The sequence below is a fragment of the Silurus aristotelis genome, assembly GCF_946808225.1.
Source record: "Silurus aristotelis genome assembly, chromosome: 20".
NCBI lineage: Eukaryota > Metazoa > Chordata > Actinopteri > Siluriformes > Siluridae > Silurus > Silurus aristotelis.
The window spans coordinates 2,857,282-2,877,093 of record NC_139593.1 but is presented as its reverse complement, the minus strand read 5'-3'; the positions used below and the strand labels follow the sequence as shown (position 1 = coordinate 2,877,093).

At 40.1% G+C, this 19,812-nt stretch overlaps 1 protein-coding gene across 4 annotated transcripts; it reads left to right on the top strand.

The window, feature by feature from the left end:
• Positions 1-359: 359 nt before the first annotated feature.
• On the top strand, positions 360-19,492 carry LOC310715905 (B-cell receptor CD22-like). 4 transcript variants are annotated; one of them, XM_083522621.1, is made up of 7 exons: positions 360-667; positions 2,100-2,435; positions 4,472-4,720; positions 6,098-6,337; positions 6,437-6,523; positions 6,602-6,636; positions 6,795-6,991. In XM_083522621.1, exons 1-5 carry the CDS (start codon positions 610-612, stop codon positions 6,520-6,522), a joined length of 969 nt encoding a protein of 322 aa, XP_083378747.1. In that variant the 5' UTR covers positions 360-609; the 3' UTR covers position 6,523; positions 6,602-6,636; positions 6,795-6,991. The 4 variants fall into 4 exon arrangements, with proteins under 4 accessions (XP_083378747.1, XP_083378748.1, XP_083378745.1 ...); XM_083522619.1 differs by lacking the exon at positions 6,795-6,991 and adding an exon at positions 19,470-19,492 and having other exon boundaries at positions 424-667; positions 6,602-6,620; XM_083522622.1 differs by lacking the exon at positions 6,795-6,991 and having other exon boundaries at positions 422-667; positions 6,602-6,692.
• The last annotated feature ends 320 nt before the right edge of the window (positions 19,493-19,812 follow it).

Here is a 19,812-nt window from a genome sequence, read left to right as displayed (position 1 = left end):
TCATTCTCACAGATACTCTTCTATCACAAATAAAGCAAACCGACTACCGGAAAAAATAAATCTAATAAACAGTGTTATGCTGATCGGAAGTAAATGATTCCACCATATTTAATACATCAGACACCAGCCGATCAATGCAGCACATTAAAAAATCCTGTTGAGCCTTCCATACCAGATTCTTTGTTGTATCATAACCAATGCCTTTTTGTGTGTTTTCAAAATATGTAATGTGTATAAAGAAAAGCTTATGATTTCATGCATGTGCACCGAAGAGTAAACAGGGGAATACATTTTTTCTGGGAATAGAGGACACGAGGTCCGGTCTGCTCCACCCTCCCGTTTTAGTAAACTCCCTTTTCAGAAAAGATTATTGGAAAAAAGACAGTCAGCATGAAACCCTACACTGCCCCCATGTTTTGTACTTTCCGCTGCCCCAGTCATTACTTATTTCACTCTCTGTTTCTGTTCAGTTGCCATCTTTTTTTTTTCTATTTCGCCACAAGTTGTTTGCTCTTTGCGAGTGTAATTACATAACGCTGATTATAGACAAAGGAGAACTTTCTGGAAAACTTTTAGTCTTCACAGATGTGAGCAGTGTTGTGGAAGTTAATGATGTTTGTTAAAACGGTGTTTCAACTTGTGTTGATCTTCCTGCTCGTGAATTCAGGTGGGTCACACATTTACATCACAATGCACACACCAGAGACATGATATGGCTATGCAGCACTTTAAATCGTGTGATTAAAACTGTATTCCAGATAATTTACAAAACAAAAAAGAGATTTGGAATTAATTTTCTCCTCTGCAGAATGTCAGGAGGTGTAGACAAAGGTATTTGCAGTCACTGTTGGCTGTTGGTTATGTTTGACCCAAAGGGATAAAACCTAATACCTACAAAACTTTTAAACTTGGGGTTTAACAAAAATTATAACCAATTATCTGTCCAATGTGCCAGAAATGTTAATGAGGACATTTGCGTACCTTAAAAAACATGGTCGCCATCTGCCAATGACATTTAAGCACATTTTAGACAAGGTTAACAGAGGCCGATCAAAACATAACCCGGCGGGCATGTTCGATGGACATGACCCTAAAATTAAGTACGAATTTTGAGCGGAATCAACCAGTAGGGGGCAAAATCGTTTTTCAAGTCTGTGAATGGTTGTATATTGCACAATTTTTCAAACCTACACTAAATTTTCTCCTCATGCAAAGTAACTTTGAATCGAAAACCACTTCTGCCTATCAAATCCTTCATTATTCTTAATTATTTTATTAATTAAATATTAATATGAATTAAAACATATTTTTGTGAACTACTCCTAGGTTTTTCATCTGATTGAAACCAACTGGAACCAAGTTAAAAAATGTTTGCTGGACAGTGCTTATCAATAATTATCAAAGAAAAACTGCACTTTCTACTCATTGTTCAAAGGGTCACCAAAATATTCAATGTAGGCATGTAAAATGGCTATAACTCACGACCTTATAAAGATCTTATAAAGATAAGATATCTTTACCAAACTTAGTAAACGTGTCTATGAGCTCAATCCTTGGTGAAATAAAAGAAATCGCATAGCTTTGCTACTTGGTGGTGCAAAACAAATAAATAATAAATAATTAACGGCTATAAATATAATATCATTCATACAAACGACTTGATACTTGGCACGCAGTGTCTCTATCAAATGTGCCATAAAGTTTCATGATGATATTTGTGTATGTAAAAAAACATGGCCACCATTTTCCATTTACATGTGAGCACCTGTTTGACAAAGTTACCAGACGTGTATTACAATGAAACTGGATGGGCATGTTCCTAATTGATTTTTCCTTAAAACGTTCAGTGCCTCAGTTGCTTGAACGCAGCTAATTGCTGTTTGCAGCTATATTTAATATTATTATTATTATTATTATTATTATTATTATTATTATCAATGTTGTTGTTGTTGTTTTTATTACTATCAGTACTATTGTTTGACCACTAGTTGTTGTAGCACTTAATTCCAGGTTAGAGAGGTGAAGCTGAAAAATATCTTAGTCTTTCATGAGGCTCAGGATAACGATCTCTAATCACCTTTTTTTGTGTCATGTTTCAGGAGCCCTTCAGAATAGTTGGAGTGTGTTAGTCGACCAAAGGGTTTGTGCTTTAGAAGGATCTACAGTGACTGTAAATGGCACTTCCAAATATCCCACAGTTTTTAAAGTGGTAAAAGCATTTTGGGGTTTACCCCCGAATAAGGGTAATGAGCTGAATGATCTGTGTAATGAACCAGGTTACTCAGGCAGAGTGGAGTATTTAGGAGATGAAGTGAGTTACATCTCGCTCAGACTGAGTGATGTGAAGAAATCAGATGAACACAAGTACTGCTTCAAACTCATCATAGATAATGCACCATCTCAGTATTGTCCTGGATTTACACTCAATGTTACAGGTAAATAAAAAGATTATTTACACATATTACCCTTGCCATTATCTTCGTTTAGCTACAGGAGGGTCAGAGTTTTGTTTTAGAAGCTCTGACTGAATTATTGTTTTAGTGAATCATGGAGTTGATAAATCAAGCATTTCTGAATGTTCTAATTAGCTGTAAGCTTAAAAAATGGGAGGTTTTATGATAAAACATTGATTGTGGTATGAGAAAAATGCTGAAACAAAATAATACAAAATAAATAAATAGCGATAAAAGAAAAAATGAAGATCATCAACATGAACATGGACTCTAGACAACAGAAAATGAACAAAGTGTAACATGGGAGAAACAACCAACTAAACTTAAACCGGGTGTACCGAGGCATAACCAGGCCCCGGGGAAAGGTAAGTAGTGAGCCATGTGACCTGCATAGGCTGATGGGTGAGTTCCACTTTAAAATGAACCAGAAACATTTCTCTGTGTGCAAACTTATGTTTTAGATTCAACTGAACTCAATAGTTCACCATCTATGAAATGCTGTTCCCTTACAGGAACTTGAGCTTATTTATCCAAAGTGTTGTTGACGCAGTGCCTTGTTCCCTCAGGGAACCAGAGTTACAAACATAACTGTTTTCATGACTGGACCAGTTCACATTATTATGTGAGATAAATCAGTGACAATTAAGTTAATGCAACTTTAAATATAATAAACTAAGCCATGAGCTATTTTGAAATGTCCTGTTTTTTTGTGCTGCAGCAAACAAGAGAAGTGTCTAAGCTATTAACACACAGGGGAGCATCTCAATGTGGTGTCCTAGGAAATGCCAGATGTAATGGGACATATACCTCCAAAAAAACATTTCTGCAAAGAAGAGTGAACCAAACTTTTTCACAGTGATGTGAAAGTTGTTACAAACACTTGACTGCAGCTGTTGCCAACAAGGGTGGCCCAAAAAGTTATTAGGCCTTGGGGCAATTACTTTTTCACATCAGACCAGGCAGGATTGCACTGGTTTATTCTCTCTCAATAAATAAAAAAAGATAAATGCAGTTTGTATTTTCTTTGTACAGGGTTTGTGGCATAAACGCAGTACCTTGGTCTGGTTGTGTACACTGCTTCCTTATTGCATTTACATCTATCACCAAAACGTACTAATGGAGGTCCATCCCAGTTATTTTGACAGAAAAAAACTTAATGATAAGGGGTACAATGGCACTTTTGTGCTGGCTGATAAACTTACCAGTTGATCAAGACATGGTGTACACCAGCTTTGACCATCATGACAAAATGGCAGGTACAAAATAATAAAACCCAGTCATAAGATGGTTTTGTTTTGACCTGCTTTTTATTACAATTTAAAACCACTTAAGAGTGGTACAAACATCATTGGATTCTTACTGAATTCTTACTTATCTGGTCTGAATACTCCCACCTCCAACACATGGCACTGGTCTTAGAAAATCCCCTTGTTTTCCAAAGTCTAGCAAACCTGCCCAAACTTGTGATGCCAGGATGAATTATCTGTGGAGAAAAGAAAACATTCAGAAGTTTGGGTTTGGGATTGGGGTTTAGGCAACAAGTTAAGTCAAGTTTATTTCTATAGCGCTTTTCACAACAGACATTGTCTCAAAGCAGCTTTACACAAATCAACAGTCAAGGTGAATGGTGTGTATTTATCCCTGATGAGCAAGCTGTGGCAGAATCCCTGTGCCAATGCAAATGGGCAGCCAAGCTTGCTTTTGTTCCAAGTGTTCCAGCAACTGGAAGGTGTTCTGGAGCTTGGTTGAACAAAGGGGTATTCCAAGGGGGTGGCAGCTTTGAACTTTTTAGAGTTCAAGAGACTTTGGAGGAGATTTTCACACAAACACACAGTAAAACACGGTCTGAATATTTGTTGATTATACATGTATTATTTTTCTTTAGCATTATTGATAGTTGTGTAAAATGCATTCTTTTTTATTTATCTGTATATGTGAACTTTAAAGCACTGATGGAGGAAAGTGAGCAGGTGACATCTTTAATGATGGAGATTTAATGTTCCTCTGCTTTTTTTAAGATCTTCAGGTCATCGTTCCTGCAGAATTGATAGAAGAAGAATCAGCTGTTCTGACCTGTGAAACCAACTGCTTTTTGAGTGGCGCAACATACGTCTGGTACAAAAACGGACTCATTTTAATAGGAAAGATCACCAAATACAATAATCTCTACCTGGAGCCATTCAGCAGTGAGGATGCAGGCAGTTATAGCTGTGCTGTAAGAGGATATGAGCATCTCCCCTCTCCTGTTCAGTACATCAGTGAAAGATGTAAGCCTTATTTATCTTCTTCTTATATAGTGTTTACAACTCAAATACCGATTTTTTAGTCGTAATTACACATCAAAACACATCAAACATTTAAACTGAGAAAATGAACCATTGTAAAGCAAAACTTTTTCAATTTTAAATTTGATGACTAAAACATGTCTCAAAAATTTTAGGACAGTGCCATGTTTCCCACTGTGTAGCATCCCCTCTTTTTCTATTAACAGTAGGTATATGTATGGAAATTGATGAGACCAGCTGCTGGAGTTTTAGTAGAGGAATGTTGTCCAATTTGTGTCTGATAGACGATTCTAGCTGCTTAACAGTCCATGTCTTCTTTGTCATGTTTTTATATTTACATTATATTAGATATTTACAACTGTTGAAAGGTCTGGACTGACACTGTCTGGATGAAAACATTTGTTTCTTTAAAAACTGTATATACCATAAGAGATGCATGTTTTTGAACTGAGCACTGTTGATAAGCTGGATTTAGTCTAGATCAGGGGTCACCAATCTGTTTGAAACTGAGAGCTACTTCTTGGGTACCGATTAATGTGAAGGGCTAGCAGTTTGATACACACAGTTTGATCTGAAATAACAAATTTACTCAATTTACCTTTTTTTATATTATTATTAATAATTAATGATATTCATCTATGTGAAGACACTGATCATGTTAATGATTTCTCATAATAATTATCAACAATGATTTAACAAAGTAGGAAGCAGCTATTTTTAGAAAAGGCTACTCATGTGGTCCTTGCGGGCTACCTGGTGCCCGCGGGCACCACATTGGTGACCGTGGTCTAGATGATACATGGTTTCCAAAAACAATTTTAAATTTAGATTTTTCTGACCACAGAACAGTTTTGACATTTTAAGGATTAAAATGTATTGCTTCACGTTAGTGTTTGTGAGTTTGCCTTTATTTATAGAAAAAGTCTCGCCCTTCTTTCTCCACATAGAGATCATTGTTCTCAAGGTGGACATCCCTCCCTCCTCTGGCTTTGAGGAGTGTATTTTTCCCCCTTGTTTGCCTTTTCACTTATATGTGTTGCCTATGATCAGGTGCTTTATCAGATTTCTCTTTTTCTCTGTTTGATGTGTTTTGCAATCAGAAGTTTAGATTTTTGGTGTGGGTTTGTGTGTTCACTTTGTAAAGAATCTGCAATCGCATCCAATTCACGCTTCGCTAATATAAACAACTCCCAGATTTATCCCATCAAAAAATTATACACAGAATTATAATACCAATAATACAATTGCTTTATATTTACATAAACCACATTTAATGGTGATCAGAACTGGGGAGAAGTGCTGAATGAATAAAAAAGAAGGAATACAATGCTTTTCTTATTTTATTTTTGCACTTTCTAGATGGCCCAATATATGCCCTAGTGTCCACCACTAAGAGAGTGGAAAGCAGTTCAGTGAATCTGACCTGCAGCAGTGATGCTAAACCACCTGTGGAGAACTACACCTGGTTTAAGGAGAATGAAGCATCACCTGTAGGATCAGGACAGAGTTACAGAGCTCTACAGAGTGGACTGTACTACTGTGAGGCTCAGAATATAATCGGCTTTAAAAGATCAGCTGCAGTGTCCATCACTATAAAGGGTAAGATTCTGGAATTCTTTTGTTCACTGAAATCTGAAACATTTACCGAAATCTGAAATTCACTAATTATTTAACTGGTGTGTATGTGTGTGTGTGTAGCCCCAAATGGTTCTGTAAATGTGTATCTGACTGTTGGACCCTTTGGACTTTTGGGGCTTGTAGCTCTTCTCTCTGTATTCTTCTGAGGTGAGTATGATTGTGTTGATAAATTCATCATTAATTCCTGTGAAAATGGTGGGAAAATGTTGGATTTTGTGTGAGTAGATGCAGAAGAATAAGAGAGTTGAAGTGACCATCAGGTGAGTTAATTCAGACCTGACCATCGGGTGGCTGCTTTGTTCATAATAAAGACTTACCGTAAAAATATTCATATTCAAGAGAAACCAATGAAATAAACCAATGAAATAAATGTTAGCAACGTGTTCCGGGTGTTTTTGTGGGGTATTATTTCTTACAGATTTTGAGAAACATGAAACCACTCCTGAAACAACTGATGAATAGAGAGAGTTCTTCACTGCAGTGTAAATCCTGGATCGCTTCTTCTGCTGCCAGCAGTTTACCAGGCAGCAGTTTTTACTTATAAGTGTTTCTTTATTGTAAATAGAAATGGGAATGTAAATGTCTGTGTATGTGTGTGCGCTTTACAGAATAAAAGTTCAATGAATTACATTTACTACCACTTTTTCTTCTTTCCTTATCCCCACCTTTACTTCCAGCTTCACGATCATCACCCTATCAGAAACTCTCTTCACCTCCACTACACTCTTACTGTACTCTTCCTTCAGAATCCCCCCTACACCATTTCTCTTTCCATCCACACCATGATAGAACAGTTTAAACACCCCAATGTTCCTGCTCTTACTCCCTTTCCACACACACACACACACACACACACACACACACACACACACACACACACACACACACACACACACACACACAAAGATTCCCAATGCAAAACTACCTGTTTCAAATGCAAGAGTTCCAGCAGGTTGTTGACCAGAAGATGTTTCGGCCAGCAGCGGCCCCCTGCTTCAGCCCCATGCTTCAGCCCCCTGCTTCCACCCCATGCTTCAGCCCCATGCTTCAGCCCTATGCACAAACATCTATAATCAATAAGCATTACTGGGTGGTATTAAAAATCACACAATTTTTCAATCCCTGTATGTGGAGCATCTACAGAACAAACTCATGTGAATGATACAGTATTATAAACCTGTATTAGTGGACTACAGGCCTGGCATTAGGAGAAAGGTCATTATGGTTGGACTTATCTGAAATTTATGAAAAGAATAGAGTTTATTCCCCCCATTGATCCAAGGTCAACGTTTGGCATAACAGTAACCGGTTTGTGCCAGCAGTGCAACCTTTAGAAAATCGAGGGAGTGCATTCCAGGTTTAAATTTCCAGATGATTGCTAGCATTGGCTCATCAGCCCAGAACGAGGGCACAGGAAATTGTAAAAGAAAAAATTATTCACTCAAAAAAACCTCTCTTGGGTTGAAGCTGTAGCATCGCCTCTTGCCACTAGAGGGCCACACTGTTAGTGAGTGAGAGGTACAAGTGCTCATGCACAAACCAGAGTTTCAATCTGTTTATCAAGGAGACTGGTTTACTTCAGTGGATCTCCAAGTTGTTCATTTCATCTTCTCCCGCTTATCCGTAATTCGGGTCGCGGGGGCAGCAATCTAAGCAGATTCCCCAGACATTTCTCCGTGTCCAGGGATCGGGCTGTCAAGGCCCCCGCCTTCGACTGCTGCCCAATCCTCACAGCACCGTCCCTTACGGTCCCTCCTGCAGGTGGTGAGCCCACGGGAAGTATCTTCACATTCAATTTACAAATGCTATCACCACACTCTTTCTGGTCCTCATTCACCTGGACAAACATCATCGCTCTTTGGCACATTATTGGGAATTGGGCCTGTTGGGCTTAAAGATCTCCCTCTGCATCTGGATCCTGGACTTTCAGACTGTTAGGCTTCAATCAATCTGGTTTGAGACTGGCATCCTAAACACCACCACACTGAGCACTGAGGCCTCCAAGTTTTTCTGCTCATAAACTATATACATTAACCTCTTTACTGGGATACAATGATCAGTTCATATCAGGAGAAACACTTCAGCACTGTAAATTAAAATTAAAGAACAATTCTAACACTGTTACTATGTTACTATTACACACACACACACACACACACACACACACACACACACACACACACACACACACACTAAACACACACACACACACACACACACTAAACACACACTAAACTTTGTATTAAATTTATAGATTTAAATCAGTAGAAACTTGGATAAATTCAGTGCTCTGCTGCCCTCTACAGGAAGTCTGTAACTGCACATATTACAACAGAACAGAGCTGAGGACAAAAAAGTACGTAAATTAAGTAAGTAATCAATCAATAAATTCAAAATTAATAAATTAAAGGAAATACATGGGCAATTTTAATGATTATTTCAACAAATAAATAAATTTGGAGTCGTAAACAGGAAATTTCTATTAAAAAGTGTTACACGATTCCCAGATACATTAGTAGGTAAAAAGAAGAGAATTATTTACAAAATGCTCTATAATACTCCAAAAACAAACATACCTATTTAATATGCTCAGTAGTGCAGTGAGGTGGTTTATTTCAGTGAACAGTGTATATATTGTAGGAGGGCGATACTATGGGGATACTGAGAAGGTTCTCATACTCAGGTGGGGTGTGTCTTCTGGCAGAATGAAGGTCATCGGAGATTGAGCTTTGGTTCCTCAGTGAACTTGCATTCAGAGTTTAACATATTCTCACAATTTGTCAATTGCTGAGAATTCTTTTCTCAGACTTTTACATTTCTTTTTTCTGAGCAACATGGCAACTTCAGTAAAGTCTCTGAAATACATTATGCTTGTAGTTAATATTAAGTAAATCAACAATGAGGTTCCTGAGATCAGGATTGTGACTTGCCAGAAGATATTTTGAGTAATTCTGACAGCTGATGAGAAAATGACTACAGTGCGAGAGCTGTGGTATAAAAGGAATTAAAGTGTGTGGGCATATACACTATATTTCCAAAAGTATTGGGACACCTGACCTTTCCTGCTATATGTGGTTCTCTTCCAAACTGTTACCACACTGTTTCAAAGCTGGGGGCATTCAATTGTACAGGATGTCTTTAGATGGCACTATGCTAATACAATTTTGCATTCACTTGAACCTGGAAACCCAAACCTGTTCCAGCATGGCAATACCCCTGTGCACAAAGTGAGCTCCTTGAAGATCTGTTTTACATGCTTTCAACAGGAAGATCTTGAGTGGCCTTCAATAGAGCTCTGATCTCATCCCTACTGAACACCTTTGGGATGAATGTGAACGCTGACTGCACCCCAGGCCTCCTCACCTACATCAGTACCTGCCTTTCATAATACCCTTGTGGCTGATGAACACAAATATCCATAAATACACTCCAAAATTTAGTGGAACATCTTCCCAGAAGAGTGGAGGGAATTATAAGAGTAAATTGAGACTAAATGTGGAATGCGATGCTCAAAAATCACATACCAAACTTATGACCAGGTGACCCAATACTTTTGGAAATATAGTGTACATACAGGTGCACCTAAATGAATTAGAATATCATGGAAAAGTTAATTTATTTCAGTAATTCAACTCAAATTGTGAAACTCGTGTATTAAATAAATTCTTAGTTATTCAAAGTTATTTTCATTCATTGCTAAAAGCACCAAAAGTTGGTTAAATGACCATGGTGTTGGTGTGCTTGACTGGCCAGCAAACTCACCAGACCTGAACTCCATAGAAAATCTATGGGGTATTGTCAAGAGGAAAATGAGAATCAATAGTCCAGAAAATGCTGAATGATGAGCTGAAGGCCACTCTCAAATAAACCTGGGCTTCTATACCACCTCAGCAGTGCCACAGACTGATCACCTCCATGCCACGAGGCAGTAATTGAAAGCAAAAGGAGCCCCTACCAAGTATTTTAAAAATGCCCCCAGAGACAAAGAAGTAAACTCGCCAATCTGAAGAAAACACACACATTATTTCTCTTCTTAGTGTCACCATGACGTGTATATCTAAATGTTCTGTACGGTGGTGGGCACGCTTCGCTCAACTTGCTCAGCAAAACCACAATTTCCTGAATGAAACCATGAGATCACAACGACCACATTGTGAACTCTTCCTCGCTTTCAGTAGACCTACTGTATTATAAGGGTCATGTAGAATAACAGACATTAATATAAGTCTCTACAAGATAAGTAAAGAGTAACACAACATTTATTGAAAAAAAAAGAAGAAAAATTGACCTTCTGTTTTGTTCTGGTCACTGAAAGTAGATTGATTTGTTGCTATAGTAACTGAAGTGAAAATATAAGTATGATATGTGATCTTTAGCATCGCATCCCTCCACTGTTCTGGGAAGATGTTCCACTAGATTTTAGAGTGTGCTGATTGATATTTGTGTTCATCAGCCACAAGGGTGTTACGAAAGGCAGGTACTGATGTTAAAAGGTGTTCAGTAGGGATGAGATCAGAGCTCTATAGCAGGCCACTCAAGATCTTCCTCTCCAAAACATGTACACCAGATCTTCAAGGAGCTCACTTTGTGCACAGGGGCATCGCCATGCTGGAACAGGTTTTGGGTTTCCAAGTTCAAGTGAATCCAAAATGTTATTATAACGCCATCTAAAGACATCCTGTACAATTGAGTGCCTCCAGGTTTGTGGTAACAGTTTGGAAAAGAATCACATATAGTAGGAAAGGTCAGGTGACCCAATACTTTTGGAAATAATGGTGTATTTTCCCCATATAACTAATAGTGGTTGGAAATTAATAAGGAGTCCCTGTGCTCAAGGCTGGAGAACTCGGCAGTGCTGTGGGAGGTGGGGAAAATTTCTAGTTTTAATTTTCTTTTTTCAAGTTTAACATCTTACCATCCAGAACAGTGAGGATGATCTCGGTGTATGTATCAGCAATAGCTATCTACGGTTGGTGCTTTACTTCACACATTGTTGTTTATTATTAGTATTATTATGTCCTATAAAGTAACCCAGCCATTAGGGTTGCACAAGCCAGTGCACTCTTAGTGCCGGTCCCAAGCCCGGGTAAATGGGGAGGGCTGCGTTAGGAATGGCATCCAGCGCAAAACATGTGCTAAATCAAATATGCGGGTCACGATTAAGAATTTCATACCGGATCGGGCGAGGCCCGGGTTAACAATGACCGCCACAGGTATCGTTAGCCAACAGGGTACTGGTGGAAATTGGGCTACTGTTGGCCGGAGGAGGAGAAGGAGAGGAGGAAGGCGTCTACAGAGACGGCAGGAAAAGGAGCAGTGTAGTAGAGTAGAGGTTCGGGTTGGTACTTTAAATGTTGGTACTATGACGGGTAAAGGGAGAGAGATAGCTGATATGATGGAGAGGAGAAAGCTAGATATGTTGTGTGTTCAGGAGACCAAGTGGAAAGGGAGTAAAGCCAGAAACATTGGAGGTGGGTTTAAACTGTTCTATTATGATGTGGATGGAAAGAGAAATGGTGTAGGGGGGATCTGAAGGAAGAGTACAGTAAGAGTGTAGTGGAGGTGAAGAGAGTTTCTGATAGGGTGTTGATTGTGAAGGTGGACCTTGAAGGGATGATGATAAATGTCATCAGTGCCTATGCTCCACAAGTCGGCTGTGAGATGGAGGAGAAGGAAAGATTCTGGAGTGAATTAGATGAAGTGGTAGATGGTGTACCTAGAAATGAACGATTGGTGATTGGGGCAGACTTTAATGGGCATGTAGGTGAAGTGAACAGAGGTGATGAGGAGGTGATGGGTAGGTATGGCCTAAAGGAGAGAAATGTGGAAGGGCAGATGGTGGTAGATTTTGCTAAAAGGATGGAAATGGCAGTGGTGAATACATATTTTAAGAAGAAGGAGGATCATAGGGTGACCTATAAGAGTGGAGGAAGGTGCACACAGGTGGACTATAGCTAGACAGCATCATATGGTGGTCTGTAGGATGGTTTTGTGGGCGAAGAAGAAGAGGAGGAGAGTGAGGACTGAAAGAAGAATAAGATGGTGGAAACTGAAGGAGGAAGACTGTAGTGTGAGGTTCAGGGAAGAGGTCAGACAGGGGCTTTGTGGGGGTGAAAAGGTGCTGGATGATTGGGAAACTACTGCAGGAGTGATGAGGGAGGCAGCTAGAAAGATACTTGGTGTGACATCTGGAAATAGAAAGCAAGACAAGGAGACGTGGTGGTGGAATGAGGAAGTGCAGGAGAGCATAAGGGGAAAGAAGTTAACAAAACAGAAGTGGGATCGACAGGGTGATGAGAAAAGTAGGCAGGAGTACAAGGAGATGGGGCAGCAGGTAAAGAGGGATGTGGCGAAAGCCAAGGAAAAGGCATACGAGGAGCTGTATGAGAGGCTGACATGGGGTATATTGGTAGGATAATGCTGAGGATGGAGCCACCAGGTAGGAGGAAAAGAGGTAGACCAAGAAGGAGATTCATGGATGTGGTGAGAGAAGACATGCAGGTAGTTGGTGTAAAAGAGGCAGATGTAGAGGACAGGGTGGTATGGAGACGGATGATCCACTGTGGCGACCCCTAATGGGAGCAGCCGAAAGAAAAAGAAGAAGATTATGTCCTATAAAGTGAGCAAGCAAAACATAGACCAACCCCAGATGGCTCCCCCTACTGACGCTTCCTGTTCTACATAACTGTTACAGACCACATGAACACATTCAATTATCCATATTACAAAAGAAAGTTATGACTCTTTATTACCAGTTTAACAGACAGTTTTATGCTTTGTGTACTGTGTGGGTTTGGTGGTTTGAGATGATGATGATCGACTGCAAGTTTCACTCTCTCGGGTACAGAGGCAGGAGCCCATGCTGAACCTCTTCCTTTTTGTTTCACACATGTGGACTGAGGCAGTAAAATTAATGTGCACACCTCATACACATGTTAATTCTGCAGCACTTTTAACACCAGCAACACCTCTTAACCTCGCACTCCTTCATATCTCACACTTCACTCTCTGTTTGGCCATAGGGCATGAAGGTCGAGTAGGCACGGTAAGAAATTATTAATAATGTTTTCGTTACTATATTAAATTATTAGGCTGATATCTGCATTGGATTTTTTAATGCAGTGGCCCTTTTTTTGTTCATTTTTCTATGTTCGTCAACATTTACAGATCGACTATCAGTGCTGGGAATCATGAAGCTCTAATATCTATATATCGATAAATTAGTTCCATTTCATTTCGAACGAATCTTTTAAAGGAAGTTATTTACTGTATACGGTGATCTGTTTTTTTTTTTCTTTATATAAATGGGTTTAGCTGTGTATAAACAGAACCATCTAGAAAATGTGGAGGATTCATTACTCTGTATAGTTAAATCTGTGTGTACACACATGTCATAAACCCCAGTTTTGTAGTGTGTACTGGCGGTTCTTCCACACAGAATTAGAAATTGATTTTTTGATGGTTCTATGGTGGCTCTGTGGAAATACAGTATAGTGTGGAAGAGCATTTTTGTAACACTGTTGTGATATAGTGTTGAAGGCACTCGGGACAATATGGTGGTTCTGTAATGTAGAGGGCCGTGAATCTTTAGAAAGTCATTTTTATAAATGATTAAATTATTAATTATTTGTGACTATTATTCTATTTGACACAGCACGGATTATCTAATGTTTTTAACCATCAACGAGAATTCATATTACATGGTAGTTACATTGTTACACACTTACAAGATTTTTCCTCTTGAGTAAATTCAATAGCATGGAATTCACAAAAATAATTTATATGTGAATAATTTGACTGTCATTGAATTCTCAGTAATTGCTTTATGAGAGATGCGATTAGTAAAATGATAAGTATTAAACAGTGCAGTTAAAAATATTAAGGCCATTTTTAGTAAACCAGCTATGAACAATCATTTCCTCACCAGTCTCTGTGTAATTAATTCCTCTGTCCTGAACATGTTGCAGCTTTTCTTCTGACTGTTACGAAGCTTTGTCACTGGAAAATCCTTTAATAAATTTGAAACATATTCCAAAGTCGCATATTATATCCTCAAAAAGAAATATGATGTAAATTTTGTGTCTTATTCCCAGCATTGATGTACCTCAAAATGGCACCTCGACTTGATCTGATTGTTCTCCTCATGATTTCGGGTGAGTCGTCCATTTAATACATACACTATTGCCCTCACGACCAGAGGCCTGAACCAGCAATATGTTTGTGTTCTTTATATATGTACCAATAAAATTTTTATATATAAACAAAAAATGAAAAATGTGTATTATTATAATAGCATGCTTGGAATTTATATACTTTGAAAAAAATTCTATTAAATTTTATACAGGTATCAAAAATTTTATTGTTATAACCACAAAGTATTTTTGTTGCTGTTTAAAGATTTTAGAATAAAGCTACCAATAAAGCTAATAAAGCTACAAATGTTTTATCTGGGTTGTATTTACAAAAAGCTTGATCAAAAGATGTTTTGAGTTTGTTCACAATATGGAATCATGAAACTGCATATGCACCAGTGAAGCCAAAAAGGATTTTGTACTTCAATTTCATCCTGTCATTATGGCATCAACGTAAACAAAGTCTCAGTATAAGTCTGCATGATCACAACTCACAATTTATTACTGTTTTCATGTGTCATGTTTCAGGAGCTCTTGGGAATGAATGGAGTTTTGAAATACAGCCAGGAAAAACTATGTGCTTTAAAAGGATCTACAGTTGTCCTGAGAGCCACTTACACACATCCAACAGAAATTACAGTGGAAAGAGTTTTCTGGGTAATAGACCCAATTAAGGGTAGAAATCTGACTGATCTGCGTAATGACTCGAGTTACTCGGGCAGAGTGGAGTATTTAGAAGATGAACATAATCACTTCTCTCTCAGACTGAGTGACGTGAAGAAATCAGATAAACACAAGTACTGCTGCAGAATCATAACAAACGAAGAAAAAGAACGATACCTGGGTTATCCTGGAGTTATACTCAGAGTAACAGGTAAATAACATGATCATATACTCTACATTTATCACTCAGGCCATAGCCTTTTAGCTACAGAAGTGTTTGTACCAGATGTATGAAGAGCTGTTAGATCAGAAATGTCCCATAACATTCCAAAATAAAAACAAACAATAACAAATAAATAATCAATCAAACAAAGAGAAATCAGAATTATATGAATAAAGATAAAATTATAATATCAGCTTCATCATGTTAAAAATGAGTGTTTAAGGTGGAAACAAGAAATAAAATATGAAAAAAAAAAGCACAAACATTAAAAACAACAGAAAATGAACTGGAACAGGGAGATAAAAGATCAAAACTAGAGCAAGAAACACAACCACCAGAAATTAAAAATTGTGAAACAAGGCGTAATGAGATTCATGTGAGGTTGATTAGCGAATCATGTGACACGATAAAGGATAAGAGTGGGATTTATTAGACTTTACATTTATCCTTTTCACCACTTTAAAATATTCAAAATATACACTTTTTTAATTTAAAAATAAACACATTGAGAAAGATGATTAGAATTATGACTTTTTTGTTCAAGATCTTCAGCTGATCGCTCCTGCAGAAGTGACAGAGGGAGAATCAGTCATTCTGACCTGTAAAACCACCTGCAGTCTGACTGATCCAACATTCATCTGGTACAAAAACACACATGATTTAACCACAAACACCTTCAAGAGCAACGAACTCCACCTGCAGAGGGTCAGCAGTGAGGATGCAGGCAGTTATAACTGTGCTGTAAGAGGATCTGAACATCTCCCATCTCCTGCTCAATACCTCAGTGTCAGATGTGAGTTTTATTTACTTTTTTATATACTGAATAAATATTATATACTGAATTGCATAGTGATCTTGGCCATGAACTGCTTCTCTCTCTCATTATCTACTAATTCTTTAGATCCTCCAAAGAGTGTTTCGGTGTCCATCAGTCCCTCTGGTGAGAGAGTGGAGGATAATCCAGTGAATCTGACCTGCAGCAGTGATGCAAACCCACCTGTGGAGAACTACACCTGGTTTAAGAAGAATTAATTATCACCTGTAGGATCAGGACAGAGTTACAGAGCTCTAGAGCATGTACTGTACTACTGTGAGGTTCAGAATAAACTCGGCACTATCAGATCAGCTGCAGTGTCCATCACTATAAATGGTGAGAGATGATTAGATGTTCCTGTGTGATCACTGCTATATTTTACATTCTTTACATTGAGCAAACTTAGAATATTTTTGTTCATGTTATTTTTATTTGTTTGTGTATGTACTATCAGGTGGCTCTGGAATTGGGTATGTGGTTGCTGGACTTGGTCTTGGAGCTCTTCTTTCTGCATTCTTCTGGATAAGGTGAGAATAATTGTGCTGATAAATTCATGGTTCCCTTTCAGGAACTCAGGCTGTGGCAGAACTCTTTGGGAACACAGCTGCGTTTTCCATGCTCTGAATAACGTGTGTAATCAGTCAAATTTGGAGGCAGGCTGTCACTGGCGGAGGGAACGTCACAACCAGGAAGTACAAGGCGCACATTGATTGAAGCCGGTGCCAGCTTCTGCTTGTTTAGAAAGCGCTCTCTGTGTGTTTGTCCCCTTCAGGTAAGTGGTTGATGTCCAAAAAGCAAGCAATCGTTCTGTCTGTGCACAAAGCACAGCCCATGCGTTGCTTGCTTGGGAGCGGAGCACACTAGATCGGTTCCTGATTGAGCCGTCTGCTCATTTCACCACGCGCTAAGTGCTCGCGTGTCTAGGCCTGTTCTCTCCGGCCCCCTCAGGGACCTGGTTCATTAACCCTGTCAGGAATGTGTTTCAGGGCACGGCCAGCTCCAGCAAGCTCTCAAATCGTTGCGGACCAGGAGGTCTCGTCACTAGAGCTGCATCAGGACAGTGCCCCAGCTCTTTGCAGACCGGAGGTCAGTCTCGAGAGACTGATACCTTTAAGATAGTTCTGCCAGACATGTCTCGATGGGTCCTGCACGCTGTAGAGCAAGGCTATACGATTCAGTTCTGGTCTCGTCCGGCCTGGTTCAACAGGCTCTGCCCCACTCTTGTGGGAAGTGAGCAGGCTCTGGTCATGGAACGAGAAGTAGACACTTTCCCACTCTCCTGAAGAAGGAGGCCATTGAGGTGGTCCCTCTATCAGACAGAGAGTCTGGGTTCTACAGCCGGTACTTCATAGTTACCAAAAAGGACGGTGGGTTGCATCCTATCCCAGGATCTACGCATCTACGTCAGATGAACTGCTCTCTGATGAAGTTCCGGTTCAAAAATCCTGACCCTCAAGCAGGTTGTGTCTTAGATCAGATCCAAGGACTGGTTTGTCACAGTAGCTCTAAAGGATGCATACTTTCATGTACCATCCTCCCCTCTCACAGGAAGTTCCTGAGGTTTGCTTTTGGGATCAAACTGTACCAATATCGGGTCCTTCCATTCGGCCTTGCCTTATCAACCCGCACCTTCACGAAATGTGTGAATGCAAGGCATCCGCATCCTCAATTATATCGACGATTGGTTGATATTAACTCAATCAGAGCAGTTAACATTCCGGCATCGAGATGTCGTTCTTGCTCAGATGAAGGAACTGGGGTTTCTGCTGAAACCGGGAGGAGTGTGCTGTCTCCATCACCGAGAACCACCTATCTTTGCATCATATGGGATTCAGCGACAATGCGCATGCAGCTTTCCTCTACCCGCATTGCGTTTATCCTTACGGCGGTCAGGAAGGTCAGAGAACTGCAGTCACTCACTGTCAGGCAGATTCAGAGACTGCTTGGGTTAATGGCAGCATCGTCCAATGTCATTCCACTTGGCCTCTTGTACATGATACCCCTTCAGTGGTGGCTAAGGGCCCATAGGATCTCATGGAAGTGCAATCCCTTCCGTACGATCAAGGTCACATGGCGATCCCTACGTGCCTTAGATGTTCCCCTGTCCCCTCCACGAGGAGGTCATATGCCACGAGATGGCGTCTGCTCACTGTGTGGTGTGCTCAGCACCAAATCAACCCAGTCCACTGCCTAGTTGGTTCAGTACTGTCCGAGCCGCCCTTCGAGCCGTTGGCCGAGATTTTGCGAAAGCAATTGTTTATTAAGAATGCATTCTTGCTGGCTATCTGCGCTCTGGGTAGATTAGGTGATCTACAGGCCCCCTCCTTTCTGGATTTCACTCCATGCATGGCCAGTGCCTTCCTGCATCCTAGAGTGGGTTACGTCCCCAAGGTCCCCTCAGTCGTCTCACAACCTGTCAGGCTTCAGTCCTCCCCCATTCCAGACCCAAGACAAGGAGAGATTTAACCACCTTGGCCCAGTCCTAGCATTGGACCGTTATGTCCACAAGACAAGTCCTTAAAGGAAGTCGGAACAATTGTTTATCTGCTATGGCTCTCCGAAGAGAGGCCTTCCTGCTCATAAGCGGACGCTCAGTAGATAGATTGCATGTTCTGACGGGTCCTCTGTTTTCCACACTCCATTCGGGCTCAGAGCGCACTCGACCCGGAGTGTGGCAGCCTCTAAGGCTTGGTACTCTGGAGTGTCCCTCCAAGACCTCTACATGCTGCGGGCTGGTCCACCCCACTCACCTTTTTCAGGTTTTACAACCTTGACCAATGTGCCACTCCTGGCACCTCTGTCATTTGACCTAGTTGTGCTCTTTCACACTAGTCGGACTGGTCATTGTTGTGGTATCAGTCTCTTGTTCTCAAAGCGTTCTGCCGCAGCTTGAGTTCCTAAAAAAAGGAATTTTTTTAGGTTACGTATGTAACCCTCGTTCCCTGAGGGAACGAGACCCTGTGTCTCTATGTCACACCTCCAGCGTCCCTTCAGCGCTTCCTGTTACAGAAGCTGGCGCCGGCTTCACTCCATATGCGTTTTATACTTCCTGGTCGTGAAGTCACCCTGCTGGTGAGGGCCTGCCTCCAATTTTGACTGATTACACACATTATTCAGAGCATGGACAACACAGCGTCTCGCTCCCTCAGGGAAGTAGGGTTACATACGTAACCTAGAGACGGTAATTCTTCTGAAGGTGCTTATAATGGATAAAAATTTGATTTTGTGTGACCAGATGGAAGAGACAAAAGCAAATGGCAGATGAAGGTGACCATCAGGTGAGTTAATACAGACCTGTCCATATGGTGCTGTCTTTCTACTAAACTCTTACTGTAAAGATCCTCAGAAAAACATGCTCCACCCCTCCTCTCTGCAGAACATTGCTGAAGACGATATGTATGTAGCTCTCAACACTGCAGGACAGACATCTGTTGATGTGTATCACACACTTGCAGTAAGTTTTAACGGAAACATACAGTTAGTGCTAGAATGTATGATGATGAAGTTCTAATAGAATTTGAAATTGAGCACGCCTTTCGATTTGTTTACAGATTTCTCATCCCAGTTCTCCTACTGATATGCCCACTTCTTCTGACTACTAGAA